The 15,881-nt window shown below is 43.7% G+C and overlaps 1 protein-coding gene across 1 annotated transcript in view; it reads left to right on the top strand.

Moving 5' to 3' along the window:
- The first annotated feature begins 11,079 nt into the window (after window positions 1-11,079).
- Window positions 11,080-15,881, top strand: part of PANK2 (pantothenate kinase 2) — a 38,873-nt gene continuing 34,071 nt past the window's right edge. The window contains 2 exon segments of the mRNA XM_008141051.3: window positions 11,080-11,582; window positions 11,584-11,909. Coding sequence (XP_008139273.2) covers window positions 11,080-11,582; window positions 11,584-11,909 — 829 coding nt within the window.

Raw genomic sequence — 15,881 nt, 5'->3', positions numbered from 1 at the left:
CTGAGAAAAACCAGCTAGGGTCACACCTTTTCATTAAAGTAAAATATACATACTGAAAGAGGTACAGATAAGGCAGGGGTGGCAAAAAGGGTAGGAGTGGGGAGAGGAAAACGGGAGGGAATAGGAAAGGTGAAGAAGGGGAGGAAGCCCTGGGTTCTGGTTCTGGGTCCAACTCCTGGTGTCCTTTACCTTCTTCTTTTTTTTTTTTTTTAATATTTTTTATTGATATTTTACAGAGAGGAAGAGAGAGGGATAGAGAGTTAGAAACATCAATCAGCTGCCTTTTGCACAACCCCTGCCGGGCACCCAAGGTACATGCCCTTGACCGGAATCGAACCTGGGACCTTTCAGTCCACAGGCCGACGCTCTATCCACTGAGCCAAACCGGTTTCGGCTCCTTTACCTTCTTGAATCCATGAACTGTGAGGCTGGACCAGGTGATGTCAAATCCTCCCTCTTCCAAAGCCCTTGAGTGTCCTTGGCACAGATGGACACCACAGTGTTTCCTCCTCCTCATGTGCCTCCTCCCCCACCTGGTGCCATTGCCTTGCCATCTGAATTGCTGATTTCCCAGTAATCAGTGCTGTCTTCTATTTAATCAATTCTTTTGTATGTAACATAGGAAGAAAGAAAACCCCTTTCATTATAACAAACAGCTGGAAATCAGCTTCTTGCTGGAGGCCTAGCCAAAGGAATTTGGAAAGAGAGAAACTGGTAATTGCTAAAAGAATTACTCTTTTTTTCTATTTGCTATCACGATATCCTTAGAATTGCGAGTCTAGTGATACTCTTTTGCAGGAAACAGAGTGAAGAGTTCAAGGGTAGAAGCTAGACTTCTCTGGATATACCTTGTTTTATTGACTGGAACCATGTTACTATTTTATCTATACTAATAAAAGGGTAATGTGCTAATTAGACCGGGTCGACCGGACATCTGACTTCCTTCCAGACAAAGCCATGGTGGCGGGGGCCGAGGCAGAGGCGGTTAGGGGCTATCAGGCTGGTAGGGGAGCAAGCAGTTGGGGGTGATCAGGCAGGCAGAGGCAGTTAGGGGTGATCAGGTAGGCAGGCAGGCAAGCGGTTAGGAGCCAGCAGTCCTGGATTGTGAGAGGGATGTCTGACTGCTGGTTTGGGCCTGATCCCTGCGGACATCCCCTGAGGGGTCCCAGATTGGAGAGGGTGCAGGCCTGGCTGAGGGTACACCCCCCCCACCCTGTACGAATTTCATGCACCGGGGCTCTAGTATAACTATATAGCAAAATTAAGTAAACATATTTCCTTAAAAATTGAATCTAAATGGAAAAAATAAGGGTTCAATTTCATATTGAGTTGATGGCTGAGCTACACAAGGGGAATTACTTCAAATGACTTTAAAGCACAGCAATTTGATTTTTCATCCCTCGTGCAAAAAGAACTACAAAGAAATCTTAAACAGTATTTAGTAATCACATTGTTGGTAATAAAATTGGCGTTTTATTCTGAAACTAATATCTATATATTTAATGATAAAGCAAAAAAGTAGTGAACAGTCTTAAGAAGTTAGATTTTCATCCTGGCCAGGTAGCTTAGTTGGTTAGGGACAGTTTTGATACATCAAGGTTGCAGGTTCAATCCCCAGTCAGGGCACATACAAGAACCCAAGAATCAACCACTGAATGCATAAATAAATGGAACAACAAATTGATATCTCTCTCTCTCTCTCTCTCTCTCTCTCTCTCTCTCTCATTCTGAAATAAAACATTAAAGAAAAAAAATCTTAGATTTTCAGGTAAGATAAAAGACAAATATAACATCAAAAAAATTAAGTAAAAACAATGTAACAGACCTTACCCGTTTGGCTCAATGGATAGAGTGTCAGCCTGTGGACTGAAAGGTCCCAAGTTCGATTCTGGTCAAAGGCATGTACCTTGGTTGTGGGCACATCCCCAGTAGGAGGTGTGCAGGAGGCAGCTGATCGATGTTTCTCTCTCATCGATGTTTCTAACTCTCTATCCCTCTCCCTTCCTCTCTGTAAAAAATCAATAAAATATATTTAAAAAACCACAAAAAAACAATGTAACATGCTCTGGCCAGTTTGCTTAATGGTTAGAGCGTCACCCTGGGGCCAAAGGGTCTCCCAGGTGTGATTCCCAGTCAGGGGTATATATCTGGGTTGCAGGTTTGATCCCTTGCCCCAGTGCATGAGTAGGCAACCAATTGATGTGTATCTCTCACATTGATGTTTCTCCTTCTCTCTCTCCCCTCCCTCCCACTCTCTACAAAAATCATTGAAAAAAAATATCCTAAGGTATGGATTAACCAAACCAAACCAAACAACCAACCACCCCAAACTCTGTAACCTTAAACATTAATATAAAGTCATAATATAGTTTTCTCTTTTAAGATGTATTTTCTAGTTCTATCCACCAAAAGAACCTGGAAACAATGAACAACACAATAGCAATGAGCACTCCTAGTGGCCTATAAATACCATTTCTCACTGAAAGGAACAGTTACTGCTTGGAGAAATGGCTGACTCATCTAGGCAGGAAGCTTAAAGAGTTGAGGTTGGAAACTCTTGTCATACCACAGAAAAAAGGAAGCTATTTAAAACTAGTAGAGTCTTGTTTAAGTGACTGAGGAGTCAATCTGGATGGCTTCTACTGGCCAAATGTGGGACAATTTGAATATCAAAGAGAAGAGTGATTCCAGTGGATTGAAATTCATCACAAAATGCATGAGTTCATAATAATACTAAAAAAAAAAGAATTCATTAGTTGCCTCTAGTCTAGAGGATGCTAGGAAACCAACTCATTCTGAAAACTGGTCAATGAAAAGAATCAATCTTGCCTTTCTAGACAAGTTGTACTTCAGGGTACCAAGGAGTTGATAAAGGAAGGCTCTTCGTTATAAGAGAATTACAGTTATTAAGTGCAAAAGAGACAATAGGATTAGATTGTCACAATTTTGCAGCCCCTAATGAAATAATGGCTGTATCATCATTAAGCAATACCACAAATAGCTGCTAAAACCAGTAGGTAAAAAGCTGATGGAGAACTTTATAGTGGCTGAACCAGTCTGATGATCCCTGGGCCAACTAACCAATCTCAAAAAAAAGATAATAGCCGAAACCGGTTTGGCTCAGTGGATAGAGCGTTGGTCTGCGGACTGGAAGGTCCCAGGTTCGATTCCGGTCAAGGGCATGTACATTGGTTGTGGGCACATCCCACGGTTGGGGGTGTGCAGGAGGCAGCTGGTCGATGTCTCTCTCTCATCGATGTTTCTAGCTCTCTATCCCTCTCCCTTCCTCTCTGTAAAAAATCAATAATATATATATATATATATATATATATATATATATAAAGATAATAATGCAAATACATTGTTAATGTTGTTAAATAGGATTTCTCTGTTCTCCTGATGAGATAAATAGTAATAAGTAGCATCACATATAAACAATTCTTTTAAAGGAAGCAAATATGAATATAGCCCCTAGTTCTAAATACAGGGAACAGAAGAACAGGTTAAACTATAAGGATGAAGTCATCAAAACCTTGAATGTGGGAAATTCTTCAGGACAAACAACATGGTTTCTCACGTAAATATATTGCAAGGGAAATAAATAGAGGGGAAACCTATAAGTTAAAAAAGATTTGAGAAACGAAGCAATCAAATGTAATATGTTGACCTTGTTTGGATACTAGCTTGAACAAAACAACAGTAACAAAAGATTGACAATCAGGGAAATTTAAACACTAACTAGTATTTAAAGATATTAGGAAATTATTAAATTTTAGGTGTTATAATGGTTCTGTGGGAGTATTACAAAGAGTCTTTATCTTTTATAGGCACATATTAAAGTATTCCTGATGAAATTATTATGTCTGGAATTCACTTCAAAATAATCCAGTGAGGCGTGGAAGTGGGGAGGGTAAAGAGGAAACAAGAAAGACCATGGCCCTGGCTGGTTTGACTCAGTGGATAGCACATCAGCCTGCGGACTAAAGGGTCCTAGGTTTGATTCTGGTCAAGGGCACATGCCTGGCTTGAGGGCTTGATCCCCAGTAGAGGGTGTGCAATGCAGGAGACAGTCAATCAATGCTTCTCTATCATCATTGATGTTTCTATCTCTCTCCCTCTCCCTTCCTCTCAGAAATCAATAAAAATATACATAAAAAAAGACTATGAACTCAATATTGTTGAAGTAGGGTGATCAGAATGTGAGGGTTCATGATATTTGACTTTTGTATGTTTTTGAACTTTTCCATAATAAAAGGTTAAGAAGCCCACATTTTTCTTTTGTGTCCTAATGGCATGAGACTTCCCTAAGTACCTCACTAAAACCACAGACATCACTTCTCTGAACTACCAGCTAGTAACTGCACCAACAGAGAAATAACAATAACAGATATTTGTTAAGCACTTACTATGTACAGAAACAATGCTAATTGCTCTTTTTAAAAAATATATATTTTTGTTTATTTCAGAGAGGAAGGGAGAAGGAAAGATAGAAACATCAACGATGAGAGAGAATCATTGATTGGCTGCCTTCCGCACGCCCATACTGGGGACTGAGCCTGCAACCCTGGCGCGTGCCCTTGACCGGAATCGAACCCAGGACCCTTCAGTCCACAGGCTGACACTCTTTCCACTGAGCCAAACTGGCCAGGGCTAATTGTTCTTTATATATTCTTTAATTTTCCCCCAAAGCCCATTTAAAATTTTTTCTATCAATACAATATATTTCTATATTTTTATCAGTTAAAATACTGTGGGAATCACTCCATAGTATCTAAAGATATTAAAATTCCTTTTGATGGCTGTATAGTGTTCCGTTGTGTGAATCTGTCATAGTTTATTCAACTGAAGTTTAGCTTGCCCACTGTCACTGAGCTGGTGTAGCCACGATTAGAACCAAGATTCAGCTGACTGCAAAGCTGTATTCTATACTAGTACTTCCCAAACTTTAAGACATATATGGGTCATTTTTAGCTCTGGCTAAAAATGCAGAAAGGGTGGGGCTTGAAATTCTGTATTCCTTACAAACTACTAATTATGCTAAAGAAAGGCCAGCCTGGAACATTGGATCTCAACCTTAACTGCACATTGGAATCATCTGGGGATTATTAAACACTACTGATGCTTGGTCCCACCTGCAGAAATGCCAACTTCATTTGTCTGGGTTGCATGCAGCCTGGCTATCTTACCCCCCCCCCCCGCCCCCCGCTCCCCAAAGCTCCCCAAGTAATTACCATATGCAACCTGGCATGCAAGCTTTCCCAGAAGTCTGCTTGTTTTGAGGAATTCTTCCACCATCACTAACCTACTGCTTACCAGCTGGCTCCTAGGCAGGAGTTGATTGCCATCAAGTGACAGCTAATTTAGAGAAACCTGGTGCCACATTACACCCTGCTCCAATTACCTTATCTGGAGTTAGTTCTAATTTCACAGATGATGGCCCACTGTGTGCCGCCACATACTAGTATCTATCAGGCTGAGGAAAAGTATACAAAAAATAAAACAGCTTCTTCTTTCAAGGTGTTTATTACCCATGTGCTTTTCTCCTTGAGGTAAGCCCCAGAAACAGTAAGAAGAATAGAGAGTGCTGGTTTATGGGCCAAAAGCACCCTTTTATTTTTCTGAGACACAGAGACAGTAATCAGATATTAATCAAAATACCATCTTTTTAAGCTCCTGAATATGGTTTTAGGCAGATGGCTGAATGCTCAAGCCTTGAATTTGAGATTCTTCTTAGTGGTTCCGGATACTTCAGGCCTCCCCCAATTCCCACAGGGGGGCCTCTTATCAGGTAACAGCTAGCAGACCAGACAACACACACTCCACAAGCCCCTCCCTGACGACCACAGGGCGGGAGTTAGGGCCCAGCAAAAACATGCCCAGTTCCTTCTCCAAATTTATCAGCCATGTAATACATTCCTCCTCCTATGGTGAGGAAGTTTCCTTACTTTGTACCACACAGGCAGCTGCCTCCTTTGGCACGCGCAGCGTCAGCCCCCCTGCCTTATGATAGCTGTGCACATAACAGGAACTCAGTGGCTCTTTAGGTTTGTCAGGTTGATTTGTTAGCTTTCCAGAACCTTAGCTGCTCTAACTTTTGCAGTGTTCGGGAGAGTTAGGCCACTGTGCATACCTTATCCTTCAGTATTGGTAGGTGTTTTGGAGAGATTTTTATTTTTATTGATTTTAGAGAGGGAGGAAGGCAGAGAAAAACATCAATTGCTGGAAGCCAATTCCAGCATGTCAGCAGGGCTGAATCATCTGGGAACGGCTAAAAAGCATCTCCCCCAAACCTGAAAAGGATAATCGTTTGCTGCCAGACAGCTCAGGGCATCATAAATCTGCATGTTATTGCCTCCTGTTGGCCAAACACCTGAACAGCTGTAGCCTACTCCCCAACCTAATAATGCTTCTGTAAACCCTACCCTTTGAAACCTTATCCTTTGAAGTGTATGTCTCCATCTTGCTTTAGGACAAATTTGTGTTAATAAATAGCACAGGGTCCTGAGCCAAGGGTAAGTCTTTAGCTCCTTTAGCTGAAGCTCCTCTGACCCCCAATGCCTTTCCAAACTATCTTCCATCTTTGGACTCCTTCTTAATCTACGTGCAGCTCCTTTCTCCAGATTGCTGAACCCTTTGTAATGCTGGAACAAGAACCCTGGCAATCAATGTGAGAAATACATTATCAGTTGCCAACGTATTAACTAGTAACCCAACCTGGATAGAACTGCAACCTAGGTATGTGCCCTGACCAGGAATTAAACCGGTGATCTTCCAGCGCATGGGACGATGCTCCAACCGAGCCACATCGGCCAGGACCCATGTATTTTTTACAAATTATTAGATTTGTTCAGAGTTTATAGTTAAGGTCTCACTTATTTAGCTATTTAAAAAAAATTATTGATTTTAGAGAGAGAAAGGAAGGGGAGAGAAACATCGATTTGTTGTTCCACTTATTTATGCATTCATTGGTTGATTCTTATATGTGCCTTGACATATGTGGGATGGAACCCACAACTTTGGCATATCAGGATGATACTTTAACCAACTGAACTACCAAGCCAGGGCCATTTGAACTTTTTAATTTCAAATTTAAGATATTTCAGACAGGGACAATTTGACTTTTCTTTGATTCAGGCACTCAATCAAAAGTATTCATTAAAGCCTTAGCTCAGTGGTCGGCAAACTCATTAGTCAACAGAGCGGCAAACCACGGTTTGCCAACCACTGCCCTAGCTGGTTTGGCTCAGTGGAAAGAGCATTGGCCTGTGGACCAAAAGGGGCATGTACCTCGGTTGCAGGATCCTCTCCAGCCTGGATCCTGGTCAAGGAATGTGCTGGAGGTAACCAATCAATGTATTTCTCGCACATCAATATTTCTTCCTGTCTTTCCCTCTCTCTTCCACTCTAAGAAATCAATGGAAAAATATCCTTGGGTGAGGATTAAAATAAGTAAATAAATACATTCATTAAGAGCACTGTGGGAGGCCTTCTGGGCACAGTGACAAACCAGTGATACAGGGTCCTTGCCTCATGGAATTGCAGTCTAGAGGAGAGATGGGCAAATGAGAGGGAAGAATCAAGTTACCCAGGTCATTAGCAACGGTAATACTATTAAGAGAACTAAGGAAAGAGGAACTGTTTAAAGGAAAAGAGGACAAACCTGTTTTCAGAAAGCAGATGCTTTTACAAAATGTTTATTTGGGAGTGAAATATTAGCTATCAAGCTTTCAAAATTGAAAGAATTATATCTTCATTGCTGTTAATATAACAGAGATGCAAGTGATTTTTATACCCAGAGATGAATTTTGCACAGTGTCTGAGGAACAAATATTGTGAAAAAAGGGTTCCATGGTCAATTACATTTGGAAGATAGCTACATACCTGTTTCCTCTTGGAGATTCAACATGGCCTTCAGCATATTAAAAGCTTTAAGAAATTGCTCTAGCTCTAGCTGGTTTGGCTTAGTGCAGTGGTCGGCAAACTTATTAGTCAATAGAGCCAAATATCAACAGTACAACGATTGAAATTTCTTTTGAGAGCCAAATTTTTTAAACTTAAACTTCTTCTAACGCCACTTCTTCAAAATAGACTCGCCCAGGCCGTGGTATTTTTTGGAAGAGCCACACTCAAGAGACCAAAGAGCCACATGTGGCTCGCGAGCCGCAGTTTGCCGACCACAGGCTTAGTGGATAGAGCGTTGGCCTGCAGCCAGAAGGGTCCGGGGGTTTGATACCCATCAAGGGCACATGCCAATTGCTGGCTCGATCCCCAGTAGGGGGCGTGCAGAAGGCAGCCAATCAATGATTCTCATCATTGATGTTTCTTTCTCCTTTCCTCTTTGAAATCAATAAAAATATACTAAAAAAAAATTGCTCTAAACTTTATCTCATATTTCCCAAGCTTATTTGAGCACACGTTGCTTTTCTAACAATTATTAAAGTGCAAAACTATTAGTGGTTACCTAGTAATAGTATTCAAGTCAGGGATATTTAGTCAGGCTTTGTTCTTGAAAACTAAGATAAAATTTCAGTCCTTTCAATACTTGGGAAGGAATAGCATTTTCCATACCTAGGGAACTCTGAGGTCTAAACTCATTGTTATTTCATCTTGAATTTTCTTTGTTCTTCGAGACAAGTTGAACCTTTTTTGGGAAAGCAGGCAATAGTACTTTTATATTGCCTGTGAGCTCTGGTGAGGCCATCAGAAAGCCACATGCTAGTTACACACACACACACACACACACACACACACACCCCAACATCTCTATCCTTCTTCAGAAGTGAACTCTGGGCCAGGGGCCAGGTATTGGAAGAATGTTTATAGAGGCCTGAGAACTTCATATTCTTCATTTCTTTGCCCTTTGGGAGACACAGTAGGCAAGGTTTTCCCAAATTCCCACCAATACACTTAGGAAAAAAAGGCCTTGTGTTTGAAAGGGGCTTGAGCTACACCCTTCATTTTCCTGGCACCAATGGAACCCAATGAAAGGAGAATTTGGTTAGTTCCTTTGAAGCACAATGCTTACCATGACCCCAGTGCTTTTTATTTTGGTTGTACACCAGAAAATTAGCTTCTCCCCAAGGGTAAATAATTGAGAGAAGTGATAAAGAACTTAATAATAATGCTCTCCTTAAAAAATAAACTATTATGCTTAGCTGGTGTGCTCAGTGGTTGAACGTTGACCCATGGACCAAGAGGATTCCTGGTCAGGGCACATGCCCGGGTTTCGGGCTTGATCCAGTATGTGAAGAGGCAGCTGATCAATGTTTCTCATTGATGCTTCTATCTCTCTCTCATCCTCCCTCCTCTCTCTAAAAATCAATGAAAACATATTAAAGAAATAAACTACTATAATACCCACAGAAAAGGCAACCTCTTAATTGCTACTTTCATTTAGAGGCTTTGAAAAAACACACACCTTAGTCATGGGTTTACTTTGCTCCAAGGCAAATCTTCAATTTCTCTTGTAAAAAAGTTTTATTTAAGCACTAGTAGCCCGTTTGCACGAAGATTCGTGCAATAGACCTTCATTCACCTGGCTGCCTGCACCAGTTTTCTGCCGGCACCAGGGACCCAGGCCTTGGCTGTGGCCACCGCCTTCTGCCTTCTTTCAGGGTCGGGGCTTGGACCCGGGCGGTGGCCTTGGGCTTGGCCGCACCCAACATCCCTGCTAAGGATCACAGGAGCCGACCCCCAGTGGTTTCCTGCGATCGGCGCAGGCTCCTCAGGCGGCTTTCCCGGCCTTGGGCTCCACCACACCCCAACATCCCTGCAACGGTTTCCTGGTGGGCGTGGTTTGTGGGCGTGGCTTGGGCGTAGCGAAGGTGCGGTCAATTTGCATATTTGTCTATTATAAGGTAAGATAATACACATACAAGAAAACTGTATAAATCAAGTGAACATCTTTTTTTAAAAAATATATATATTTTATTGATTTTTTTACAGAGAGAAAGGGAGCAGGAGAGAGAGTTAGAAACATCGATGAGAGAGAAACATCAATCAGCCGCCTCCTGCACGCCCCAGACTGGGGACCCAGCCCGCAACTCAGGCATGTACCCCTGGCCGGAATCGAACCCGGGACCCTTCAGTCCACAGGCTGACGCTCCATCCACGGAGTCAAACCAGCTAGGGCTATTTTTATTTTTTAAATATATTTTTTATTGATTTCAGAGAGGGATAGAAACATTGATGATGAGAATCATTGCAATATAATTTACGAATGTTGGCCTTCATATAAATGGAATCATATAGGATACATTCCGTTGTGTCTGGCTTCTTTTGCTCAATTTATTTGCATTGAGAAAAAACTTTATTTTTTTAAATGTTTATTTTTTATTGATTTCATAGAGGAAGGGAGAGGGGAGAGAGAGAGAAACATCAATGATGGGAATCATTGATTGGGTGCCTCTTGCATGCTCCACACTGAGGATTGAACCCAAAAACCTGGGCTTCCTGAGGAACTGGAATTTCTAGAGTTAGGAAACTGGGGTTCCAGTTATTCCTACAGTGAGGGGAGCAAGTTTGCAGTGAATATGGTAATTCTACTCAACCCGCAAGAGAAAAGCTCATCTTTCTGGTTCAGTCTGCTACTAGCAGTCACTACGGGAAAATAAAGGCTATCAACCAAGGGCCATTAAAATCTCCCAGGGGAGGTACTTATGAAATAATTAGCAAGCAAGATGACCCCCCAGTCCTGTTAAACTGGACGGAGTGAGGGAATGCCTTGAATGTGGGGGAGAGGGAGGCAGGATCATTTGTGTAACCTCTGCGAGAAGGAGTGCTTGGAAGGGCCTTTGGTAGATGTGAGAGGTCGGGATCTCAGGACTGGAGGTGACCATGTTCTCGCCCCCAAAAGAGAAGACCAGACTCTCCTTAAAAAGGACAACCATACTTCCCGGTTCCCACATTCTCTCCACTACAGGAGAATGGCGAAGGATTTATAACCCACCTCTTTCTTCCCGTTGTCATAGAGACCAACCCCAGTCCTATCCTTCCTTCTGGTACCGGGAACATTTCTCCGTCGCAGGCGGAATGAATGAAGGGGGTTTAGCCCAAACACGCCGGTGGCGGTGCTGGGGGATGAGGGTGGTAGTGAAAAATAGCGTCGAGGGGCTGGAGTCCTACAGGGCAGCGGAGGAACCAGGCGAGGGACAAAGGCTGTACAGTCAGCCGCAGCTCCAGGCCTTCCGTCTGCCAACAGACGCCGCGGGGCACTGCCTGGCTTGGGAGCGCGCGGCGGCATCCCGGGAGAATTCTGGGTTCCCGGGGCGCCCACCTCTCCGCCCCGGGTGGGGGCCACTCCACCCACGCGTCCATAGGGCGGCGCCGCCATCACTCCCCTGTCAGCCACACCGCCTTTTCCTCCTCCTCCGCCGATCCCGGACCCCCTCCGCCGTTCCCCTGCGCCGCCCCCGTCCTGAGAGTCTTTCATTGGACGAACTTGCAGTCAATCCGCCTCGCGTCAGGGAGCCGATTGGACGCGAGGCCTTCGGGCTTCCCCCAGCCTGCTGGGATTGGCTTGCTGCGCGTTGTCGCAACGGAAGAGGCGGCCGGCCCAGGGTGCGCCTCTGCTCCGGCTGGACTCGCCGAGGAGGCAACGAGGGGTCCGGCGCTGGGCGGCTGGTTTGGGCGGCAGCAGTGGCTGCTGCGGATGGGAGCGGGCCGGCTGCGTGCGCCCATGGAGCGCCACGGCAGGGCCGCCGCTACCTCCGCCTCGTCGACCCGGGAACCGGCGCCCGAGGAGCCAGATGGGCGGGGGCAGGAGCCGCTGCGGCGCCGGGCGAACAGCACGTCGGCCCCCGCGGCCGGGGCCTCGGCGGAGGGAGCAAGGCGGGACCGACACGGCTCCTACAGCGGCGCTCCCTCGGTTTCCCGCCAGCGCCTGGAAAGCTTGAGGAAGAAGCGGCCGCGTAAGTGCCCGGCGGGGCGCCCTCGCGGCTCGCCCTGCCCCCTTCCGGCACGGCCGCCGTTTTTCCCGCGCGGTCGCGCGGGGACAGTGCCCCCGCACGGTGGTCCCAGGTGGTTGCGTGGGCAGATGGCGGGTTGGAGGCCTGGGGGCCTCGCCGACGCCGGGGCTTCGGGGTTCGGCCCTCGGGCGCGGTACTTGCTGGTCGGAGTGGAGGGCTCTTTCCCAGACCCTTCCTCCCTCTTAGTTCCTTGGGCATTCTTTGACCGAGGGCCATACGATTTTATCTCGGAGGAGGCTTCTTTTGACTCATTTCCACTGCCTCCCCTCCCCCCAAATCCTTTGGATCCCCAATGTCTGTCTGCTGTGGATTTTCAAAGAGCTGCTCGCCAAGACGTTAAGTCTTTTTTGTCTGGAAATTTCGCGCTTAATGGAAAATGCTTAATTGACCCTTGAGTTGCTGCAAGGCTAGAACTGGATTCCGTGTTCTGTGTAATAAGGTTTGGCTGTTTTTTTCCCCCTTACCCCCCCGTGAGAATTCGGGTCATCTTTCACCCAGTTATCTCCTCTCCATTCTTTACATCTATTTGCCGATATTCACAGCGCAGGACTGGAGCATTCTGGGCATTAAGGCTTTTTTTGTTTTGAGGGATTCTAATCTTCCCGAAGCTCGCCTTTGGGAGTTGCACACGCTCTTCCCAGAGAATCGTTTTCTCCATTTTATTATTCGTTTCTTTTCCCTGTGTTCAGATCCAGCCCAAATATTTTCTCCCCATGATACATCTTCAGTTCAGGCCGACTGTCTAGCACCACTGATGCAGTTGAAAGTATCCACTGTCCTGATACGCTAATGTGAGCATTACAAGATAGTAGCATTTTACATATGGTTAGACTTTTTTCTTACTGTTGTAGCCAAATTTCTATTTCAGGAAATCAGCTTGTTTCAAATGCAGATTATGACAATGAAAGTGGCAGGATGAGTGAGGTTTTTATTGGATGGTCTTGTACCTTGGTCCAACCACCCAGTTGATTTACTTTCAACTTAATGTGATTTGGATGAGTAAATGTAGCCCTATTTTGCTATGAAGAGTTTGGGGGAGTTTTCAGTTATTTTGTCTTTTCCTGTCCTCTTAAAGAGATTTGGAAAACATCTGCTCTCAACCTATACAATTTTTAGAGTCAATTTACCGTGCGCCTCTGGTTTGTGTTTTGAGGAACACCTGATTTTTAAGCAGTGTAAAACATTCGATCCTTAATGGTTTTGTGTATCATTGGATATGGATGCAAATTCCAGAGATCCAGCAAATAAGAATCATAGCCATATAGCTAGCTGTTTGTGGCCATTGGCCACAAGGATTCTAAATAAGTATTTTTTGAGTGTTGCATGGGTCAGGCACTCTAAAAACTTTATTTTTTAATTAAAAAAATTTTCAGACACTTCTGAGAGTTTTTTTAAAATATATTTTATTGATATTTTTACAGAGAGGAAGGGAGAAGGATAGAGAGGTAGAAACATCAATGAGAGAGAAACATCGACCAACTGCCTCCTGCACACCCCTCATAGGGGATGTGCCCGCAACCAAGGTACATGCCCTTGACCAGAATCGAACCTGGGACCTTTCAGTCCACAGGCCGACGCTCTATCCACTGAGCCAAACCGGTTTCGGCTCTTCTGAGAGTTTTAATAACTCAGTAGCCCTTACAACTCTGAGGTAGGTAGTAGTATTCCATTTTACAGATGAGAAAACGGGGTCCCAATTATCTGGTGTCAAATGGCTAGTGAACAGAACTCTAAACTCAGGTATTTTAGCTTCATAGCATCTTTTCTTGACCTCCATGATCTACAGATTGTTTATGTTCTAGTAGCTATTTCTTCATTACTATAAGAGCAAGCATAATCATGATCTTTTGTGTTCAAGGTTTTCTTACTTGAGGTGAAAGTTTCTAGTTACAGTGTACTTCCAAATTTTGAGCATAAAAAATGACCAGGGGAATTAAAAATGCAGATTCCTTTTTTTTGAATCCAAATCTGGAGAGGGTTCTAAGAAGCTCCTATCTATCATTCAGAAACAGGTCACTCAAAGTCCACTCTGAAAAACAATGGTTTAGTAGACAGTATTGGGGGTGGGGTAGCATTATATAAGGTGGTTTTGAAACTTCTTTTTAGGAACTAAGACAAATATTCATGTTGTAGGATTTATTTTTGTTGTTGTCTACCGTTTGGTGCCGTCAGGTAGAGACCTGCTGAAGAAATAAAGTATTGTTCTTCCTCCCATTTGCTCTCTCTGTACTATGCCAGGATGCATCTGTTAGAGGGAGAGGCAGCGTGTCAGACTGCTGAACCCTCCAAGAATATACAGTTGATTCTGGAACAACACGGGCTTGAACTGCATGGTCCACTTACATGAGGATTTTTTTTCAATAAATACTTGTACTGTTTTCCATCTGCAGATGCAGAGGGCTGACTTGTGTATGCATTGATCTGTGCCATTTTATACAGGGGACTTGAGCATTCTCACATTTTGGTAACTGGAGGGGGAGATCTTGGAACCACTCCCCCTTAGATATTGTGGGACAACTTAAGTTTTTGAGGAGTCAAGTTATATGGATTTTTGACTGCATGGGGGTCAGCACCACCCCACCCCCCACCCCCCATATCCCCCATGTTGTTCAAGAGGCAACCTTGGCCTGGCTGGTGTGGCTCAGTTGGTTGAGTGTTGTCCTGTGCACCAAAAGGTCACCAGTTTGATTCCCACATTCGGGATGTGGGTTTAATGCCTGGTTGGGGCGCATGTGGGAGGCAGCTGGTCGATGTTTCTCACATCAATGTCTTCTGTCTCTCAATCTCTTTCTAAAATTAATAAAAACATTTTTTTAAAAAAGAAGCAACCTTATTTTGGTCTTAACTTTTGAGGAAATACAATAAAGACTACATCTGTATTTATTATTGGGAGAGTTGGGTATGAGGGGATGCCACTTTTCTTTTCAGGTTAGCAAACCTTGTTCTGACGTTATTACACTAGTCTAAAGGTAGAATACTACTTGTCATTTGAAACTAGAAGGAGCTATTCAGTTTATCTTAGAAATTCTTGTGGGCTCTGGTTATAGTCATGTTCTGCCACACATGTTCCCTAGAGGAGTGTGGTTCCCAAAACTGTCCTCATCCCAGACTTAATACATCAGTCATTAGGGTGAGGCTAGGCATGTATATGTCTAAGAAGTTCTTTATTTTATTTTTGAATAGTTGTGTGTGTGTGTGTGTGTGTGTGTGTGTGTGTGTGTGTGTGTGTGTGTTTTAGAGAGAGAGGAAGGAAGAGGGAGTGAGAAACACTGATGTGAGAGTGAAACATCCATTGACTGCCTCCTGTACGTCCCCTACCTGAGATTGAGCCTGAAACCTGGGCATGTGTCCTGACTAGGAATTGAACTGGCAACCTTTTGGCACAGGACGATGCCCAACTAACTGAGCCACACTGGCCAGGGCTCTGAGAAGTTCTTCAAAAGTTTTAAATTAGGTGGAGTATGTATTTTAGGATTGAGAGAAATACCAAATAAAGATTGGTTTAAAATGATGGAAACAAAGATGCTAATGATGGTAACACAGTGCTTAGTTGTTGATGTTAGAAACTATGCCAAATATTTTATAAACATCTCATTTAGGTCTCACAATTATCCTGTGAGGTAAGTATTTTTTCTAATTTCCAGATAAGGAAGTAGGCTCGGTAAAATTGTCCCTTTGTCCAAGGGCATGCAGTGAGTTAGTAAGGGAGGTGTGTTTTGGTTCTAGGTGTCTGAATTCAGACCCAGTATTCTTGACTTACCTCATTTTGGAATGTGATTTAATCCAGAGCAGTGGTCTGATATGAAATCATTCAGAAGTTTAAAAAAACTCTTAATATGCATCTTTTAATTTTTAAAATTTTAATGAGGTATGACTACACTACAGTAAAGTGCAATATTGACAAATGTATATACT

Source organism: Eptesicus fuscus, chromosome 12 (assembly GCF_027574615.1).
Source record: "Eptesicus fuscus isolate TK198812 chromosome 12, DD_ASM_mEF_20220401, whole genome shotgun sequence".
Classification (NCBI taxonomy): Eukaryota; Metazoa; Chordata; class Mammalia; order Chiroptera; family Vespertilionidae; genus Eptesicus; species Eptesicus fuscus.
This window is presented reverse-complemented; position numbering and strand designations above follow the sequence as displayed.